Consider the following 18653-nt stretch of genomic DNA (forward strand, 5'->3'; position numbering starts at 1 on the left):
GGAAGACGTGAAACGCAAGTCTTTCTTCCAAACAAGGCTGTTTCTCACCTGTCCTAAAATCTCCTTGTGCAGCAGTATCAACTTTACTAATGTTCTCATGAAGCGCCTTGGGAGACATTACAATGAAGGAAAAATAGGATTTATAAACGTCCTTTGAAAGTCTGTTTAGCCGCAAGTCCTGCTCTTCATCATCCCCCAAAGTCTCTGCAGCAAAAACTGAAGTCAAAAGATGTGATACCACCCTGGCAGACGGGCACCCCAATGTAATCTGAGGTGGGACTACAACGTCCAGGATGCCACATGGCTCGCTTCCGGTATTCCCGGCGGACCAATTGGATGCGCCACTCATCCGGAAGTGGATTGGAAGAGGGTGACGGTTTAACGGCCGGGGATTCGGATTGCCCTTTGGCGGGGGAGGCGCGGGAGGGGCGAAGCCAGCCGTGGTCGCGCGATGTGGGCGGGCGAGGGGCGATAGCACGCGGTCGGCCGGCCGGTGGCCTCGCTGCTGTAAGTAGGAGGAAGGAGGGGGACCGAGGTCGGGCCTGCACGCTGTCCTCAGTCCTCTGTCCCCCGTTGTGGCCGTAGATGATGGAACGGGCGATGGAGCAGCTAAACCGACTGACCCGTTCTCTGAGGCGGGCTCGGACTGTGGAGCTACCTGAAGGTGCGTCCAGGTTTTTAATGTGGAGGGTGGGTCAATCTAACCTTATGTCATATAATCTCATCTCATGTCGATTCGAAGTGGAAAGTTTATCAGAGGCCACCTTTTGTTAATAGCTTCAAAGGATCTCGTTAAGCACCTTCCTCAATTTCCTTAGTTTTTTTTGTAGTGTAAATTAACTTAGCCCTGACGTATGCTGCCAGGTGAGGGTGGGTTAGCCCTTTGCACCATTTCACATAAATAAAGTCAAATAAAATCAAATCATGCATCACATCCTTCTTACTTTCACTCATGATGTTGCAGTAAGGAATAAATCAGTGGCTGTAAATTTCACGTGCTAAGGTGTATTTCCCATGTCCCACATATTGCAGTTAGTGGAAGTATCAGACCATTTGAGCTTACATTAGCCATGTGTTAAGGTCTGTTTTGCTGTCACCAATGTACTGAATTTCTTGGTCCCATGCTGAATTTTATTGATTGGCAGCCATCTGTTTGTTTGGGTTCCCTTTTGTATTACTTAATCTTGGCTTTCACTTTTCCATTTTGCCTTTGCACCTCATTGGCTGTTAACTATTTTAATTTTACTGTAATCGAAAATGTGCAACTTTTTTAACCTGTATTTTCACTTCTACACTCATTTTCTGATTCTTGACACTTGTTTGTGGCTAAATGCATCCTGACACTCTCCTTTGATTCTACTTGTAAAATCACTTCATTGACCATCCTCGTTGCTACATTTTGTCTGCATTTAAGCCAATCTTGCATGTAGTGTTGGACCAGATACTTTGCAGTCCAAATGAACAAAATCAATAATGTTACCTTCAACCACGATCTCTAACATCCTTAAAACAAAAGTACTTTTGTTGAGCATGGCCTACTAATGGATGTCATGGTTTTAGTCACTTTGGGAAGTCTGTCTATGACACCATAAGTAAAGTTTTATCCATGACAGATATTGGGGTCATGAGCTATTTTTAAAATCTTCTTTTGCTCTATTCGTAGGTGCTGAGATGTTTATATTTGGTTCATTGCAATTACTAATTGTAATGCTGCCATAACGATTCCTGCTGATAATGGACTCGTCATAAAGACACAGAGTCGTACAGCATGGAAACAGATCCTTCAGTGTAACCAGTCCTTGCTGACTATAATTCCAAACTAAACCAATTCCCCCTGCCTGAACTTGGCTCAAATCCCTCCAAATATTTATTCATGTACTTCTCTAAATGTCTTTTAAAAGTTGTACCTACATTCATCACTTGCTCTGGAAGGTCCACACAAACCAATCTGTTTTTTTAAAGAAAAATGTGCCTCATCTTTTTTAAACTCTTTCTCCTGCCAGCTTTAAGATATATCCCATAGTCTTGAAATCCCTCACCCTAAGGAAAAGACCCCTGCCACTCACCTTATCTATACCCCTCATGGTTTTATAAATCTCTGTAAGGTCCTATGAACCAGTGAAAAACGTCCCAGCCTTTCCTGATAACTCAATCCCTCCATCCCCGGCAATATCCTGATAAATCCACGTGGGCGGCACGGTGGCACAGTGGTTAGCACTGTTGCCTCACAGTGCCAGAGACCCGGGTTCAATTCCCACCTCAGGTGACTGACTCTGTGGAGTTTGCACATTCTCCCTGTGTCTGTGTGGGTTTCCTCCGGGTGCTCCGGTTTCCTCCCACAATCCAAAAAATGTGCACGTTAGGTGAATGCTAAATTGCCATGCTAAATTGCCCGTAGTGTTAGGTGAAGGGGTAAATGTAGAGGAATGGGTTTGGGTGGGTTATGCTTCAGTGGGTCGGTGTGGACTTGTTGGGCCGAAAGGGCCTGTTTCCACACTGTAAGTAATCTAATCTAATCTAAATCTCTTCTGAATGCTCTCCACTTTAATACCTTTTCCATAAACCAGAACTGGACAGTATTCCAGAAGAAGCCTCACCAATGACCTGTGAAACCTCACCATAACTATATTTGAAATCCTATACTCAAAGACCTGAGCAATGAAGGTGAGCATGCTAAATGCCACCTTAATCACAGTATCCACATGTGATGTCAACAATTTATTTCCCACCTAAATGGGCTCTTCTCTTTCAATATCTTCAGTGATGTAATCAATGGGAAGCTATTAATTTGTGTATGCTATGATGCAATGGCTGCCACTCATCGCAGAGAGATATCTATGTGGGCAGAATAGGCAGTTGTAATGTTATTTATTTTTCTTACAATTTTGTGTATAATTTGGCAATCCATGAATATTGTGGTCTGTGATATTCCTTGCTCCTCTTTGATAACTCTCTAATTTCTGTATCCTCCCTGAGTAACACCTTGGGAAATGTTTGTGCTATCTTAGAAACCTACATGATTTCTTTGTACTGAATTGACTTTGATACTTTAAATTCAATATGAAACAATTGTTCTAAAACTTAATCTGATTCACTCCTTTCATTTAGGAAAGGAAATCTGCCATCCTTACCTGTGACCTTGGATTCCAAATCCACAGCAGTGTGGCTGAATCTTAGCTGTCCTCTGAAGTAGCCTCACAATCCAGTTAGTTCATAGGCAGTTAGGGCTGGGCAACAAAGCTGGCCTGGTCAGTAACACCTATACCCCATGAACTTGTTTTTTAAAACAACTTGAATTTTTTAATGCCTTTCACACACTCAGAATTTTCTAAAGTGCTTCATAACCAATTAATTATTTTTGAAGTGTAAGTAAATATTTTTATCATTTTGGACCATCTGACACGTCATTTTGAATTCTTGAGAACTCATTGGTCTTTCAGAAGTTTTGTGGTTGCACGTGGAAGAGCATATACACCTCTGTTTGAGCTTATTCAAAACTCTCCCCTTCTGCCACTCCTCCCATCACTGCGGATGTGCTTTTTGAGCTATATTAACTCTCAAAAAGGCTTTCTTCCTTCTCTGTCACCTTCTTCAGGCCTAGCTCCCTCCGAGATGTCCACACTCTTCCAATTCTGGCATCTTGCACAAGTCCGAATTTTTAAATCTTTTGTTTTGAACAACCGTAGAATCCAAAGCAGAGTAGTGCCTCTGCTGTCCGTTACCAATGTCAAGTACATAGAACAATACAGCACAGAACAGGCCCTTCGTCCCACAATGTTGTGCCGAACATTTGTCCTAGCTTAAGCACCTATCCATGTACCTATCCAATTGCCGCTTAAAGGTCACCAATGATTCTGACTCTGCCACTCCCACAGGCAGTGCATTCCATGCCCCCAACACTCTCTGGGTAAAGAACCTACCCCTGACATCCCCCTATACCTTCCACCCTTCACCTTAAATTTATGTCCCCTTGTAACACTCTGTTGTATCAGAGGAAAAAGTCTCTGACTGTCTACTCTATCTATTCTCCTGATCATCTTATAAACCTCTATCAAGTCACCCCTCATCCTTTGCCGTTCCAATGAGAAAAGGCCTAGCACTCTCAACCTATCCTCGTACGACCTATTCTCCATTCCAGGCAACATCCTGGTAAATCTCCTCTGCACCCTCTCCAAAGCTTCTACATCTTTCCTAAAGTGAAGTGACCAGAACTGCACACAGTACTCCAAATGTGGCCTTACCAAGGTCCTGTACAGCTGCAACATCACCTCACAACTCTTGAATTCAATACCTCTTCTAATGAACGCTAATACACCATAGGCCATCTTACAAGCTCTAGCCACCTGAGTGGCAACTTTCAAAGGGCTATGAACATAGACCCCAAGGTCCCTCTGCTCCTCCACCTTACTAAGAACCCTACCGTTAACCCTGTATTCCGCATTCTTATTTGTCCTTCCAAAATGGACAACTTCACACTTGACAGGGTTGAATTCCATCTGCCACTCCTCAGCCCAGTTCTGCATCATATCTAAGTCCCTTTGCAGCTGACAACAGCCCTCCTCACTATCCACAACTCCACCTATCTTCGTATCGTCTGCAAATTTACTGACCCACCCTTTGACTCCCTCTTCCAAGTCATTAATAAAAATTACAAACAGCAGAGGACCCAGAACTGATCCCTGCGGAACGCCACTTGTAACTGGGCTCCAGGCTGAATGTTTACCATCTACCACCACACTTTGACTTTGACCGGTTAGCCAGTTCTCTATCCAACTGGCCAAATTTTCCACTATCCCATGCCTCCTGACTTTCCACATAAGCCTACCATGGGGAACCTTATCAAATGCCTTACTAAAATCCATGTACACTACATCCACTGCTCTACCCTCATCCACATGCTTGGTCACCACCTCAAAGAATTCAATAATACTTGTAAGGCAAGACCTACCCCTCAAATCCATGCTGGCCGTCCCTAATCAAGCAGTGTCTTTCCAAATACTCGTAAATCCTATCCCTCAGTACCCTTTCCATTACTTTGCCTACCACCAAAGTAAGACTAATTGGCCTATAATTCCTGGGGTTATCCCTATTCCCTTTTTTGAACAGGGGCACAACATTCGCCACTCTCCAGTCCCCTGGTACCACCTATCACAATAATTCACGTTTTTTTGCCATCAGTAATAATGTAAAATTACTACTTACCAGAAAATTGAAGGTGAAAGTTTATTTTGCAAAAAATGAAAAGAATGTGCCTTTATTTGGGGAAAAAAATCATTTCTGACAAAATGATGATTAGAAATAAAAAAAGACTAGCAGGTCTAATGATTCACCAGTGGCCATGAAAACCTTTGAATTCATTTGATACTTTCTCTACTGTAGCGAACCTTGAGTCCATTTATAATGAGGCGTAACAACAGCAATGTTGCATGCTATTGCAGCCTTTGGAGATAATTGATGTACAATTGACTTTTAATATTATTATCCTCTTATGTTCTTAACTTGACTCCATTTTATTGCTGTTTCAATCATTACGCATCACTTAATTGTGCAATAGATATTCTATGCACTGAGTTTCACTGAGTGAACTAATAGACAACGACCCAGCTATGCCTGTCTTTGTCGGCTACGTTGAACAGTCCATTTTCCATAGTTACACCGGCACCACGCTCCATCTTTTTCTCTGCTTCATTGATGACTGCATCGGCGCCACCTCATGCTCCCATGAGGAGGCTGAGCAGTTCATCAATTTCACCAACACATTCCACCCTGACCTTAAATTCACATGGACCATCTCTGACAACTCCCTGCCCTTCCTAGACCCCTCCATCTCCATCAATGACGACCGACTCAACACCAACATTTTTTTCCAACCCCACCGATTCCCACTACTACCTGGATTATATCATCTCCCACCCTACCTCTTGCAAAAATGGTATCCCGTATTCCCAATTCTTTAGCCTCCGCCATATCTGCTCCCAGGAGGACCAGTTCCACCACAGAATACACCAGATGGCCTCTTTCTTTAAAGACCGTAATTTCCCCTCCCACGTGTTTGAAGATGCCCTCAGATGCATCTCATCCTTGTCCTGCACCTTCGCCCTCAAACTCCACCTCTCCAACCACAACAAAGACAACCCCCCCCCCCCCGGCCTCACCTTGCACCCACCAACTGCTGCATAAACCGCATTATTCGCTGACGTTTCCGTCACCCATAAACAGACCCCGCCACCAGAGATATATTTCCCTTCCCATCTCTATCAGCTTTCCGCAAAGACCGTTCCCCCTGATTACCTGGAGAAAGTGAGGACTGCAGATGCTGGAGAGCAGAGCTGAAAAATGTTGCTGGAAAAGTGCAGCAGGTCAGACAGCATCCAAGGAGCAGGAGAATCGACGTTTCGGGCATAAGCCCCTCATCAGGAATGAGGAAGGTGTGCCAAGCAGGCTAAGATAAAAGGTAGGGAGGAGGGACTTGGGGGAGGGGCGTTGGGAATGCGATAGGTGGAAGGAGGTTAAGGTGAGGGTGATAGGCCGGAGAGGGGGTGGGGACAGAGAGGTCGGGAAGATGATTGCAGGTCAAGAAGGCGGTGTTGAGTCCGAGGGTTGGGACTGAGATGTGGGGGGAGGGGAAATGAGGAAGTTGGATAAATCTGCAGTCATCCCTTGTGGTTGGAGTGTTCTTAGGCGGAAGATGAGGCTCCAACCACAAGGCACGAATGCAGATTTCTCCAGCTTCCTCATTCCACCCCCCTCCCCCACCTTATCTCAGTCCCAACCCTTGGACTCAGCACCGCCTTCTTGACCTGCAATCATCTTCCCGACCTCTCTGCCCCCACCCCCTCTCCGGCCTATCGCCCTCACCTTAACCTCCTTCCACCTATTGCATTTCAAACGCCCCTCCCCCAAGTCCCTCCTCCCTACCTTTTATCCCTGCCTGGCACACCTTCCTCACTCCAGAAGAAGGGCTTATGCCTGAAACGTTGATTCTCCTGCTCTTTGGATGCTGCCTGACTTGCGCTTTTCCAGCAACACATTTTTCACCTCTGACTACCTGGTCAGATCCATGCTCCACCTCCCCCCGTCCCAACAACCCACCCTCTCCTCTGAGTACCTTCTCCTGCCATTGCAGGAATTGCAAAACCTGCGCCCACACCTCCCCCCTCACTTCCATCCATGGGCCCAAAGTAGCCTTCCATATCCATCAAAGTTTCACCTGCACTTCCACAACTGTCACTTGTTGTATCTGTTGCTCCCGATGGGGTCTCCTTTACGGTCAGGAGTTTGGATGCCTTATCACAGAGCACTTCAGAGAAAATCTCTGGGATACCTGCACCAATCAACCCCATTGCCTTTAATCCCAGGGAATCGATGTGGACGAAACCAGTTTTCTCATTTCCCCTCCCCCACCTTACCTCAGTTCCAAACTTCTAGCTTAGCGCCGTCCTCATGATCTGTCCCACCTGTCAATCTTCCTTCCCACCTCTCAGGTTGGAGAGGAGGGTGGACCAATCACCTTTACTCCTTCCTCCATCCACCAATTGCACTCTCAGCTACCTTCTCCCCAGCCCCACCCTCTCCCATTTATCTCTCCACACCCAAGGCTTCCAGCCTCATTCCTGATGGATGGCTCCTGCCTGAAACATTGATTTTCCTGCTCCTCGGATGCTGCCTGACCTGCTGTGCGTTTCCAGTACCATTCTATTCTTGACTCTAATCTCCAGCATCTGCAGTCCTCACTTTCGCCTAATGTCCTTTCCCAAACCATTTTAAATATTTTATAGTGAGCATTTGTGGTAGCATCTTCTTTTAAGATACTGAAATGGAAAATTATCAGTGCAATTTATGATTATTTTGAAGTTGGTTAATACTTGTACAAATTTTACATTGAGTGAAGAATCACATCACTGCCATTTACGTGATTTGATTTTTAAATTGGTAATAGAAAAAGTTGTTTTGTCCACCATGTCTCAACTGTTTCAAACTGCGAGCATTGCTTTTGCTGTTTCTCTTTGAATGATTTAGAATGAGGTCAACCAGGTGGATCTCATAGAAAGTAGTTTTCTGATTGGGGCTGTTAACCCAGTTCATCCAGTGAATTGTGGCTGACAGATATACTGTAAACAGGAGTGTCAATGGTTCTGTTCACTTTTGGAGCTGGCTCTGATTTAGCTGGATTCCATGGAATGTATTATGCACATGTAAATTAAAGGTGACTTGGTGATGGGTTACTGGCCTTCGTGGAGTTATTTTCACAATAAGTGAAAAAACATATTCCTGAAGTGATGTGCTTGCAACAGTTGTTTTTGTGCTGGTGGAAGTGTCTCTGGCATCCTGCTGCTATTTGGGAAGCTTGACTTATTCAATCTTGCTGTTGAAGACTGGGCCCAGTGTGTGGAAATAATGCGTTATTTTTTCCATCCAAGTGACATTGCAGAAAATGCAAAGCAACGATTAATTCCAGTGACAGCTTGTGGACCTGCAGCTTTCTCGGTTGTTAGGAGTCTAATTTTCCCTGAGGCAACAGATACTGAAACCTTTCAAAAGTTGATGGATTTAGCTAAGGAAAATTATGACTGCAAGCCACCACTAATTCCGAGACATTATCGGATTTACTCAGTAGTTCAAGAATCAGGGAATCCATGTTGGAATTTTTTGATGAGGTGAGAAGGTGACTGGCAGAGGCTTATGATTTTTGGTTTGACCCTAAGTGAAATGCTGAGAGACAGTTTGGTATGTGGGATTAATAATGTGACTGGAAAAGCACCTACTATGTTGAAACTCAACTGGACTTCAAACAGGTATTACAGCTAGCTTTGTCGTTACAAAATGTGGCCAGTGAAGCTTAGGCATTACAGGGTACTCCAGTGGAAGTGGACACCCTGCCCAGGCTGACTGAGCTTGGGGAATGTCACTTGAACGAAGACAATTGTGGACCCTCACTCAGGACATAGCTAAACAAAGGGGCTCTAGGTCAGCCCACAACAAAACCTCAAAGCAAAGGTAAGCCTCAGCCAAACAGTTAAAAATTTTCTCAGGGATCTGGACCAGCAGGCCATTTGGTTGCTGCCATTACGCAGACTTAAGACAGAAAATGAGTCCCATCAGGCTGGTTTCAGGAGAGTACGCATCCTGGAAAGTCCACCTCTTGCTGGTTTGGAAATAAAATTGCTTAGCAAATTACAATCTGAACCAATCAAAATAAATGTCTGGTTAAATGGTCACCCTGTTCGAATGGAGGTTGACACTGGCATGGCCATACCAGTAATTGTGGAATCAGTCTTTATCAAAATTCGTACTGGACTCCAACCTTAAGTTTGCATAAGATCTCAGCAAGGCCGAGACCCTATACCAGTGGACAATGGAGAACATCTTAGAAGGTCTACCCCAGGTTGCCATTTGTTTGGATGATGTGCTAATAACTGGAAAGACCAGTAAAGAGCTTTGAGTTGGACATAATGCTTAAATGTTTCTCCAAGACAGGGGTAGATCTTAGGAAATGTGTGTGTGCCAAGCGCCTCAAGTGACCTGCAGAGTCAACAAGACTGGATTACATTACAAGATATTGAGAGCAGTCAAAGTTGCCCTGGCTCCCCCGTCTATACCGGAGCTCAGGTCTTGCCTTGGGCTGGTGAATTATGATGTAAACTCATACATCACCTGGCCTCCATCCTGGCACCCTACATCCGCTATTGAGAAAGCATTAGTCTTATTAAATGCTGTCCTAACCAAGATGTAGCTTTTAGTGAAGTGAAGAAGCAGCTATCATTGGCTTAGGAAAACTGTGATCCCAAGCGAGGTGTGGTGTAGAGATGCAATGCCTCCCTGTATGGTATTGGGGTAGTATTGGCTCACAGATGGCCCAATGGAGAGGAACTCCCAATTAGCATATACTTCACAGAATGTGATGCTGAACAGAGATACACCCAGGCAGAGAAGGAAGGTTTAGATGTGAGAAAGTTTCTCCAATGCTTTTATGGATATAAATTTGTAATAGTAACAGACGACAAAGCCCTGCTGGTGGTCAGAACATGGCCGCATGGTACCAAATTTGGGTAGGAGAGGGGGTCCTGAACAAGCACATGGACCAGATGAAAGCTTCAACCTCTTAAACTGGGTAGTAGCAAAACATATGAAGCCCATCAGAACATCCGGCAAGGCTGTCAGAACCCGTGGGTTCTCCCCCTCTGCCTCCCATTGAAGAAACTTCTGACGATGAAAGTGTCATGGCAGATATTGCAGCCATGACACCATTACTGCCCTGAAAAATATTAATTTTGGCCGTGATGCTCTGGACAGAAGAGACAGGCTACAGTCTGATACACACTACTAGCATCCTGGTGCAAAAAAGCCTCAGGACAAAAAGAGCTGACATCCTATGACTTGGAGGAGAAGGAATGTAGTGATTGGAATGAGGTCAGCCAAGTAGATCTCATTCAATAGGAATTTCCTGACTGGGTCTGTTAACCCAGTCCAATCAAGGAGTTCTGGCTGACACATATAAACAGGACTGGCAGGGGTTCTGTTGACTGTAGAAGCCAGTTCTGAGCTAACAGGGCCCGGTGTCGCAAAATTACGCCCCCCCACCCCATCCTTTCCACCCAATACATGCCATTCACAATCTTTTAAACTTCTATCAGGTCACCCCTCAACCTGCTGCATTCCAGTGAAAACAAACCCAGTCTTTCCAACCTTTCCTCATAACTAAAATCCCCCGTACCAGGCAACGTCCTTCAAGGTATTCCCTCCAAAGCATCCACATCCTAGTGTCATGATCAGAACTCTAAACAATATTCCAAGTGTGGCCTATCTAAAGTTTTATAAAGCTATTAAATAACTTGCCATCCGTATACTCAGTGCCTTCCAATGAATGCAAGCAAGCCATAGACCTCTCTTACTACCTTCTCTGTCTGCATTGCTACCTTCAGTGATCTATGGACCTACACACCCAGATCCCTCTACATATCAAAAGTCCAAAGGGTTTTGCCATTCACTGTATAATTTCCACCTTCCAAAATGGATTACTTAACATGTTAGGATTAAACCTTATCTGTTATTTTTCTGCTCATGGCTCCAACTGATCTATATCCGGCTGAATCCTTGACAATTCTCACTATCCACAACTCCTCCAATCTTTGTGTTGTCCGCAAACTTACGAATTAGACCCGCCACGTTTCCCTCCAAATCATTTCTGTAGATTATGAACAGTAGAGGTCCTAGCACTGATCCTTGTGGAACATCACTAGTCACAACCCTCCATTCTGAAAAGCATCCTTCAATCGCTGTCCTCTCACCTATGACTAAGCCAGTTCTGTATCCATCTTGCCAGCTCTTCCCTGAACCATATGACTTCACCTTTTGTACCAATTTGCCATGAGAAACCTTGCCAAAGGCTTTACTAATGTTCATGTGGGCAACATCAACAGTTTTTCCCTCATAACTCATCTTTGTCACCTCCTCAAAAAACTCAAATCAAGTTAGTGAGGCATGACTTCCCCTGCTTAAAACATGCTATCCATCGATAATAAGTCCATTTGCTTACAAGTGCTTATAGATCTTGTCCTTAAGTTTTCCAATAATTTCCTGACCACTGATGTGAGGTTCACGTGTGTAATTTCCTGGATTATCCCTGCCACCCTTTTTACACAATGGAACTGCACTGGCTATTCTCTTGTCCTCTGGGACCTCACCTATGACCAAAGAGGATACAAAGATGTCTGTCAATGAAAACTTTTTGCAACAAAAGTGTTTGTATTCCGTAGTTAATTCATTAAATTTATTAGATGCAAAATCACTTGGAGAGAGGATTCATTAATCAGAATCTATTGCCCCTTTCCATGCTGTCTACCATTGACTTCCAGTTGTGCAAATTCTTGTGATTTCTAAGATTCTCATCTTTTGTTTTCAAATCACTCTTTAGTCTCAACGATGATACATAGTGTGCTTTTGACAGAATAAAACCTCAAGGCCATTTACGGGACAGATACTAAGAAAAAAACTCCAAAATCAAGCATTTGGAGTTAGGATCAAAATATTGATCAGAGGTAGATGTAGACAGGAGGGTCCCAAAGTGGAAGATAGAACAAGGAAAATTTACAGCCCAGGAACAGGCCCTCCAAGCCTGAGCCGATCCAAATCTACTGTTCAAACCTGTCGCCCAATTCCTAAGCATCTGTATCCCTCTGCTCCTCACCTATTCATGCATCTGACCAGGCACATTTTAAATGAATCTGTTGTGCCTGTCTCTACTACCTCTGCTGGCAATGTGTTCCAGGCACCTACCACCCTCTGTGCAAAGTACTTGCCGCATGTATCCCCCTTAAACATTTCCCTCTCATCTTGAAAGCGTGACCTTTTGTTATTGAATCCTTCACCCTGGGAGAAAAGCTTATCTCTATCTACCCTGTTATACCCTTCATGATTTTCTACACGCAATCAGGTTTCCCCTCAATCTCCTTTTTTTTCTAATGAAAACAAACCTAACCTACTCAACCTCTCTTCATAAATAGCACCTTCCACTGCCAGGCAACATCCTCGTAAACCTTCTCTGCACCGTCTCCGAAGCATCCACATCCTTTTGGTAATGTGGTGACTAGAACTGTACACAGTATTCTAACTGTGGCCGAATCAACGTCGTGTACAATTTTAACAAGACCTGCCAGCTCTTATACTCCATACCCTGTCTGATGAAGGCAAGCATACCATATACCACCTTGACCACTCTATCCACCTGTGCAGCAACCTTCAGGGTACAATGGACCTGAACTCTCAGATCTCTCTGCACATCAACGTTTTCCAAGACTCTTTCATTTACTGTATAATCCGATCCAGAATCAGATTTGCCGAAATGCATCACCTCACATTTGCCTGGATTGAATTCCATCTGCCACTTCTCCGCCCAACTCTCCAGTCAATCTATATCCTTCTGTATTCTGACAGTCACCTATGCTTTCTGCTACTCCACGAATCTTCGTGTCATCTGCAAACTTGTTGATCATACTAACAGTGCTCTCTTCCAGATCATTTATCACAAACAACAGTGGCCCCAGCACTGACCCCTGTGGAATACCACTGGTCACCTATCTCCATTTCGAGAAATTCCCTTCAACCAGTACTGTCTCTTGTTGCTCAACCAGTTCTTTATCCACCTAGCTAGAACACCCTGCACACCATGTCACGTCACCTTCTCCATTAGTCTACCATAGGGAACCTTACCAAATGCCTTACTAAAGTCCATGTATATGACATCTACAGCCCTTCCTTCATCTATCAACTTGGTCACTTCCTCAAAGAACTCTAAGTTGGTACAGCACGATCTCCCCTGCATGAAGTCATGTTGTCTATCAGTGATAAGCCCATTCTTTTCCAAATATTTAGATTTTATCCCTCAGTATCTTCTCCAGCAACTTTCCCACCACTGACGTCAAGCTCACTGGTCTGTTGTTACCCGGAATATCTCTACTACCTTGTTGTACAGAGGGACAACATTAGCAACCCTCCAGTCCTCTGGCACCTCACCTGCGTTTAAGAATGCTGCAAAGATATCTGTTATGGCCCCAGCTATTTCCCCTCTCGCATCACTCAGCAACCTGAGGTAGATCCCATCTTGTTATGGGAATTTGTCTGCCTTAAAAACCTCTACCAACATCTCTTCCCTACTTACATCAACGTGATCCAGAATTATCAAACTTCTATTTCTAATTTCAACATTCATCATGTCCCTCTCCTCAGTGAACACTAATGCAAAATAATCATTCAGAATCTCGCCCATTCTCTCAGGTCCAAGACACAGCCTCCTTCATTATCCTTTAGTGGACCAATCCTTTCTCTAGTTATCTGCTTCTTATATAAGAACAAAAGGCTTTTGGGATTCTCCTTAATTCTGCTCGCTAAAGCTATTTCGTGACCCCTTTTTAGCCCGCTTGATTCCGTGTTTAAGATTGGTCCTACTCTTCCGATGTTCCACCAGGACCCGTTCTGTTCTTAGCCGCCTGAACCTCATGTATGCTTCCCTTTTCCTCTCTGCTAGTCGTATGATTTCTCCTGTCATCCATGGTTCACAAATGTTGCCTTTCGTATCCTTTTGCTTTCAATGGGACATGCCTATCCTGCACTATCTTTAACCTATCTTTTGAAAGCCTCCCACATGTCAAATATGGACTTCCCTTCAAATAGCTGTGTCCAATCTCATATTTCCCAGCTCCTGCCTAATTTTGATATAATTGGCCTTGGCCCAGTTTAGTACTCTACCCTTAGGACCACTCTCATCTTTGTCTACAAGTATTCTAAAACTTAGAATTGTGGTCACTGTTCCCAACAAAATCCCCCACTGGCCTGGCTCATTCCCCAACACCAGATCCAATATGGCCCCTTCCCTTGTTGGACTATTGACAAACTGCTCTAGAAAACTCTCCTGGACGCTTCTTACAAATTCTGTCCCAACCAGACCGCTGACGCTAAGTGTATCCCAGTCGATGTTGGGAAGATTAAAATCTCTCGCCACCACCTCTCCATCTTTCCATAATCCGTTTATTTATTTGTTCTTCTACCTCATGCTCACTGTTGGGAGGCCTGTAGTACAGCCCCAACAATGTAACTGCACCTTCTTGTTTCTCAGCTCCACCCATAATGCCTCATTACTCAAGCCCTCCATAGTGCCCTCCTTTAGCACGGCTGTAATATCATCCCTGACCAGAAATGCAAACCCCCCCCCCCACCAAATTTACTTCCCTCCCTGTCCTGTCTGAAGCACCTATATCCTGGAACATTTAGTTGTCAATCATGCCCTTCCTTCAACCAAGCTACTGCAATCACAGAGACATTATCCTCCCAGGTACCAATTCAATCTCTAAGTTCATCTGTCTTATCCACTGTACGTTCTGCAAGTTGGCGGCCTGTCTCCCCAATGCAGAGGAGACCACATCAAGAACAATGGATACAGTAGCTGAGGTGTTTAGATATGTAGGAAAATCTCTGGATGTGGAAGGATCCTTTGGGGCCTTGGATGGAGGTGTGGGTGCAGGTTTTGCACCTCTGGCGACAGCAAGAGAAGGTGCTGGGAATGGAGCTTGGGTTGGTGGGGGACATGGACCTAACTAGGGAGTCACGGAGGGAATGGTCTGTGTGGGATGCTGATAGGTTGGGAGAGAATTATATCTCTGGGGTTTGACTGTGGCAGAAATGGCAGAGGTTGATGCTCTGTATCCAGAGGTTAGTGAGATGGATGGTGAGGACCAGGAGGATTCTATCCTTGTTGCAGGAGGAGGGGTGGGGTTCAAAGATGGAGGTGCAGGAAGTGGAGGAAATGGGTTGGAGGGAGGGGAAATTGCAGTCCTTGAAATAGGAGGCTGTTTGGTATGTTCTTAAAGCAAGTAAAGACTTAATTTGGCTTTATAGCTGCGAATAGTGGAAAATCGATGGAGTTAAATTGTGTTTTAGATGTGGAAAAAGGTGGTTTTAGTGAAGACATGAATGTAGTCAAAAGTTACCCATGATTAATGTACTGTCTTTTTCACATGCCCTTTGTCTCTTGATTTAATGTCCATTCCTACAGAAGGATTACGGCTGGGAGGCCTATAGACTACTCCCAGTGATGTCTTCCCTTATTACTTACCCATTCTTCTTTATTCTTCATTCATGGTTGTGGGCGCTGCTGACTAAGCCGGCATTTATTGCTTATCCCTAACTGCCCAGAGGGCGGTTAGGACTCAAACATAGACCAAGTAAGGATGAGTTTCCTTCCCTAAAGGATACTACTGAGCAATTGACAATGGTTTCATGATCATAATAAGACTCTTATTACAGATTTTTATTGAACTCCTCATCTGATCAAAGATGGTTTCTTGCTAATACTACTTATTCCATCCATGGCTAACAAATCACCCATTGCTTCCTGCCTATACTTTCGAAATGTCATGTACACCAATCTCCTTGTAACTGTTTCTGTAAAGGCTGTAAAGTCCTACCCATTAGCCTGTATTTGTGCCAGGAATTCATTTTATTTTATTCCAAGTACTATGTGCATTCAAGTAAAGAGCTGTTAATTTTGCTTTTTCACATGCTTTCCTCTGAATCTGTTTGCTGCTATTCTTTGTCTGTCCCTCTGGATGTCGTCATCTGAATAGCTGCCCTGTAATGATGCCACATTATTTTACTTTGTAAGTCTACATTCTCCTGCTCGTAACCCCCTCCCATGTAAAGTCCTCTCTATAGCCCTAATCATGCAAGTGGTCCCAACACGATTCAAATGAAGCCTCTCCTACCAGAACAGCTCTCTTCTACCCCAGTACTAGTGCCAGTATCCCACCAACTGAAACCCATTCCACCTACCTCCATCTTGGAAGTATACATTTAACTGCTTGCCTTTATTTACCCTCTGCTGGTTTGCTTATGGTTCCGTTAGCAATCCTGAGATTAGTACGTTGGAAGTTCTGCTTTATAATTTAGTTCTTATCTGTTCAAAGTCCTTGTTTCTCGATCGATCAATAGCTGCATTGATACCGATATAGATGACGGTAATTAGATTCCTCTCCTTTCACTCCAAGTTCTTTTTCAATTCTCCAAAATTAACCCTTAACCCTGTCACTGGACAGATAACAACTTTTGGAGCTCCTGCCCATTGCTGCAGAGAACAGTATCTATCCCTCTAATTATGGCTCCCTTTTCCAAGCTGCCATAATCAGTTTGCTCAACCTCCCTCCAGTCTCCAATGTCATCCACACAGTTTTTAAGAACCTTGTAGCTGTTGGAGAATTGTAGAGGCTGAGGCTCCTCAGTTGTAATCCCGAGTTTCTCATACCTGCCTCACCTGCGATCACCTCCTCCTACCCTTGGCCTATATGTCTATCTCGATGTCCTTTTAAATGTTGCAGCTGTACCAGCTTCCAATATGTAAATATTATTTAAAAGAAATATTTCTTTGTTTCAATATCTAGATTCCTAGTCAGTCTCTTGAAAGATTTATTAATGTCTTGGCGTTTTCTATTTTTAGTAGAAAAATAATTCCCTTTCAACCCACTTCCTACCCTGAAACTTGATCCAGTTTATTTCTCCAAAGTAGTTGGAAGATATTCTGCTTTCATGGAATGGACATATTGAAAGGAATCCTTCTGTTTAGTATCAATGTAATAGTTCCACGACCTGCTATGTAAAGTAAATGTTTTCAATATTAGGTGGAAAACTGAAAAAAAAGTATATGCAGGTTGTGGAATTCTGAAACAGTAATGGAACAACTTGCCATCACCTTCACTGAGGCAATTAGAGATGAGCAATAAGTGCTGGAGCCAGCAAGACCCACATTTCATGAGCAAATTAAAAAGTAGTAGGTCGGTTTGTATCTGTAAAGAGGAAAATCAGGATGGGAATCTGATGAAGGTTGTATGCCCAAAATACCATGACCTTCTCTTTTCTCTTTAGTAAAGCTGACCCAGCTATGTATGTATTTCCACTAAGGTTTTTTTTAATTTTGTAGTTAGCAGGAGTAATGGAAAAATATTGGGAATCAAAAATATTGTGTAGTTGAGTACCTTTCTGGTTAGGTTTGCCAGATAATTGGACCATTCCATTTATGCCTAAGTTATAGTTTTTTCCTCTTTCTGTCTTATTGAACTCTGTCTCAGCTTTGAGGAAGTGAAAGTGAACATTTATCATATTGCTGCGTCAGGATATTCAGTGGATCATCATAGGCAGGCTAACAAACCTCTTTTCACTATGTCCCACAGATAACGAAACTGCAGTTTATACATTGATGCCAATGGTAATGGCTGATCAGCACAGGTGAGCTTTGTTTACAGTTGCATATCAATAAAGAAATATTGAACAGAACGTTATCTCTAATAATAGAATAATCTAATGGTAAGAAGTCAAAATGTAATTAAGTGTAGGCTACTGTTTGGAACTTTTTAATCTCATTATTCAGATGTAAAACTGCCATTGAGAAAGGGAAATTTTATGTCACTGTGAAGGCCAGTTATTTTGTGTTTGACTTCCTTTTGAGGAATAGTGAGCACCTTGGCTTCATTGCTGACCATAAAACCAACCCATTGTATATAAACCAGTTCTATTTCTTGTATTACAGATCTGCATTTTTCTAATTTAAAGTCCTTTCAGAATATGTTCTTCATTTGCATTCATGTGTAGTTTGTTGTTAGTAATATGACATTTAGTTGTGACAAATAATGAAATTAATTTTTAAAGTCATTTCCTGACGCACTCTGCGCCATATTTCTTTCTAAGATCTGTTTCAGAGTTGCTGACAAATTCCAAGTTTGACGTCAATTATGCATTTGGTCGTGTCAAGAGAAGCTTACTGCATATAGCGGCAAAGTAAGACTTTGTATTGTTCATAAGTTGACTGAATTATATGATGTGGTATAATCATGGGCCATATGCACAGCGTGAATGTTAGTCAGGGTATTTTGATGTGTAAGTGTAGGTTGCTGCCTTGGAATTACCTTTATTGGTGTGGAGGGTATCTGGGCTTTGGTGTCAGGTTTTACTTGAACGATGGCACTTTGGGTCTTGCTGCAAATTTCCCAACTGACTAGGTTAGTCTGTTTAAAGTTTAATCTCTAAGATGAAGTGCATCAAACGTTCAGTTACAATATGGATTAGTATAGCTAATACATCTTCTTTCAAGCTATATCTTGAGTTTTTGTTTT

General features: G+C 43.4%; 1 protein-coding gene across 1 annotated transcript in view; it reads left to right on the top strand.

Annotated features, from left to right (window-relative positions):
• Window positions 1–363: 363 nt before the first annotated feature.
• The window catches only part of hace1 (HECT domain and ankyrin repeat containing E3 ubiquitin protein ligase 1), a 95223-nt gene continuing 76933 nt past the window's right edge, over window positions 364–18653 (top strand). Inside the window, exons 1-3 of the mRNA XM_060856606.1 lie at window positions 364–664; window positions 17715–17769; window positions 18229–18318. Of these exons, the coding sequence (XP_060712589.1) occupies window positions 586–664; window positions 17715–17769; window positions 18229–18318 (224 nt within the window). The 5' untranslated portion in view covers window positions 364–585. The remainder of the gene's footprint in view (window positions 665–17714; window positions 17770–18228; window positions 18319–18653) is intronic.

Source organism: Hemiscyllium ocellatum, chromosome 3 (assembly GCF_020745735.1).
Source record: "Hemiscyllium ocellatum isolate sHemOce1 chromosome 3, sHemOce1.pat.X.cur, whole genome shotgun sequence".
NCBI lineage: Eukaryota > Metazoa > Chordata > Chondrichthyes > Orectolobiformes > Hemiscylliidae > Hemiscyllium > Hemiscyllium ocellatum.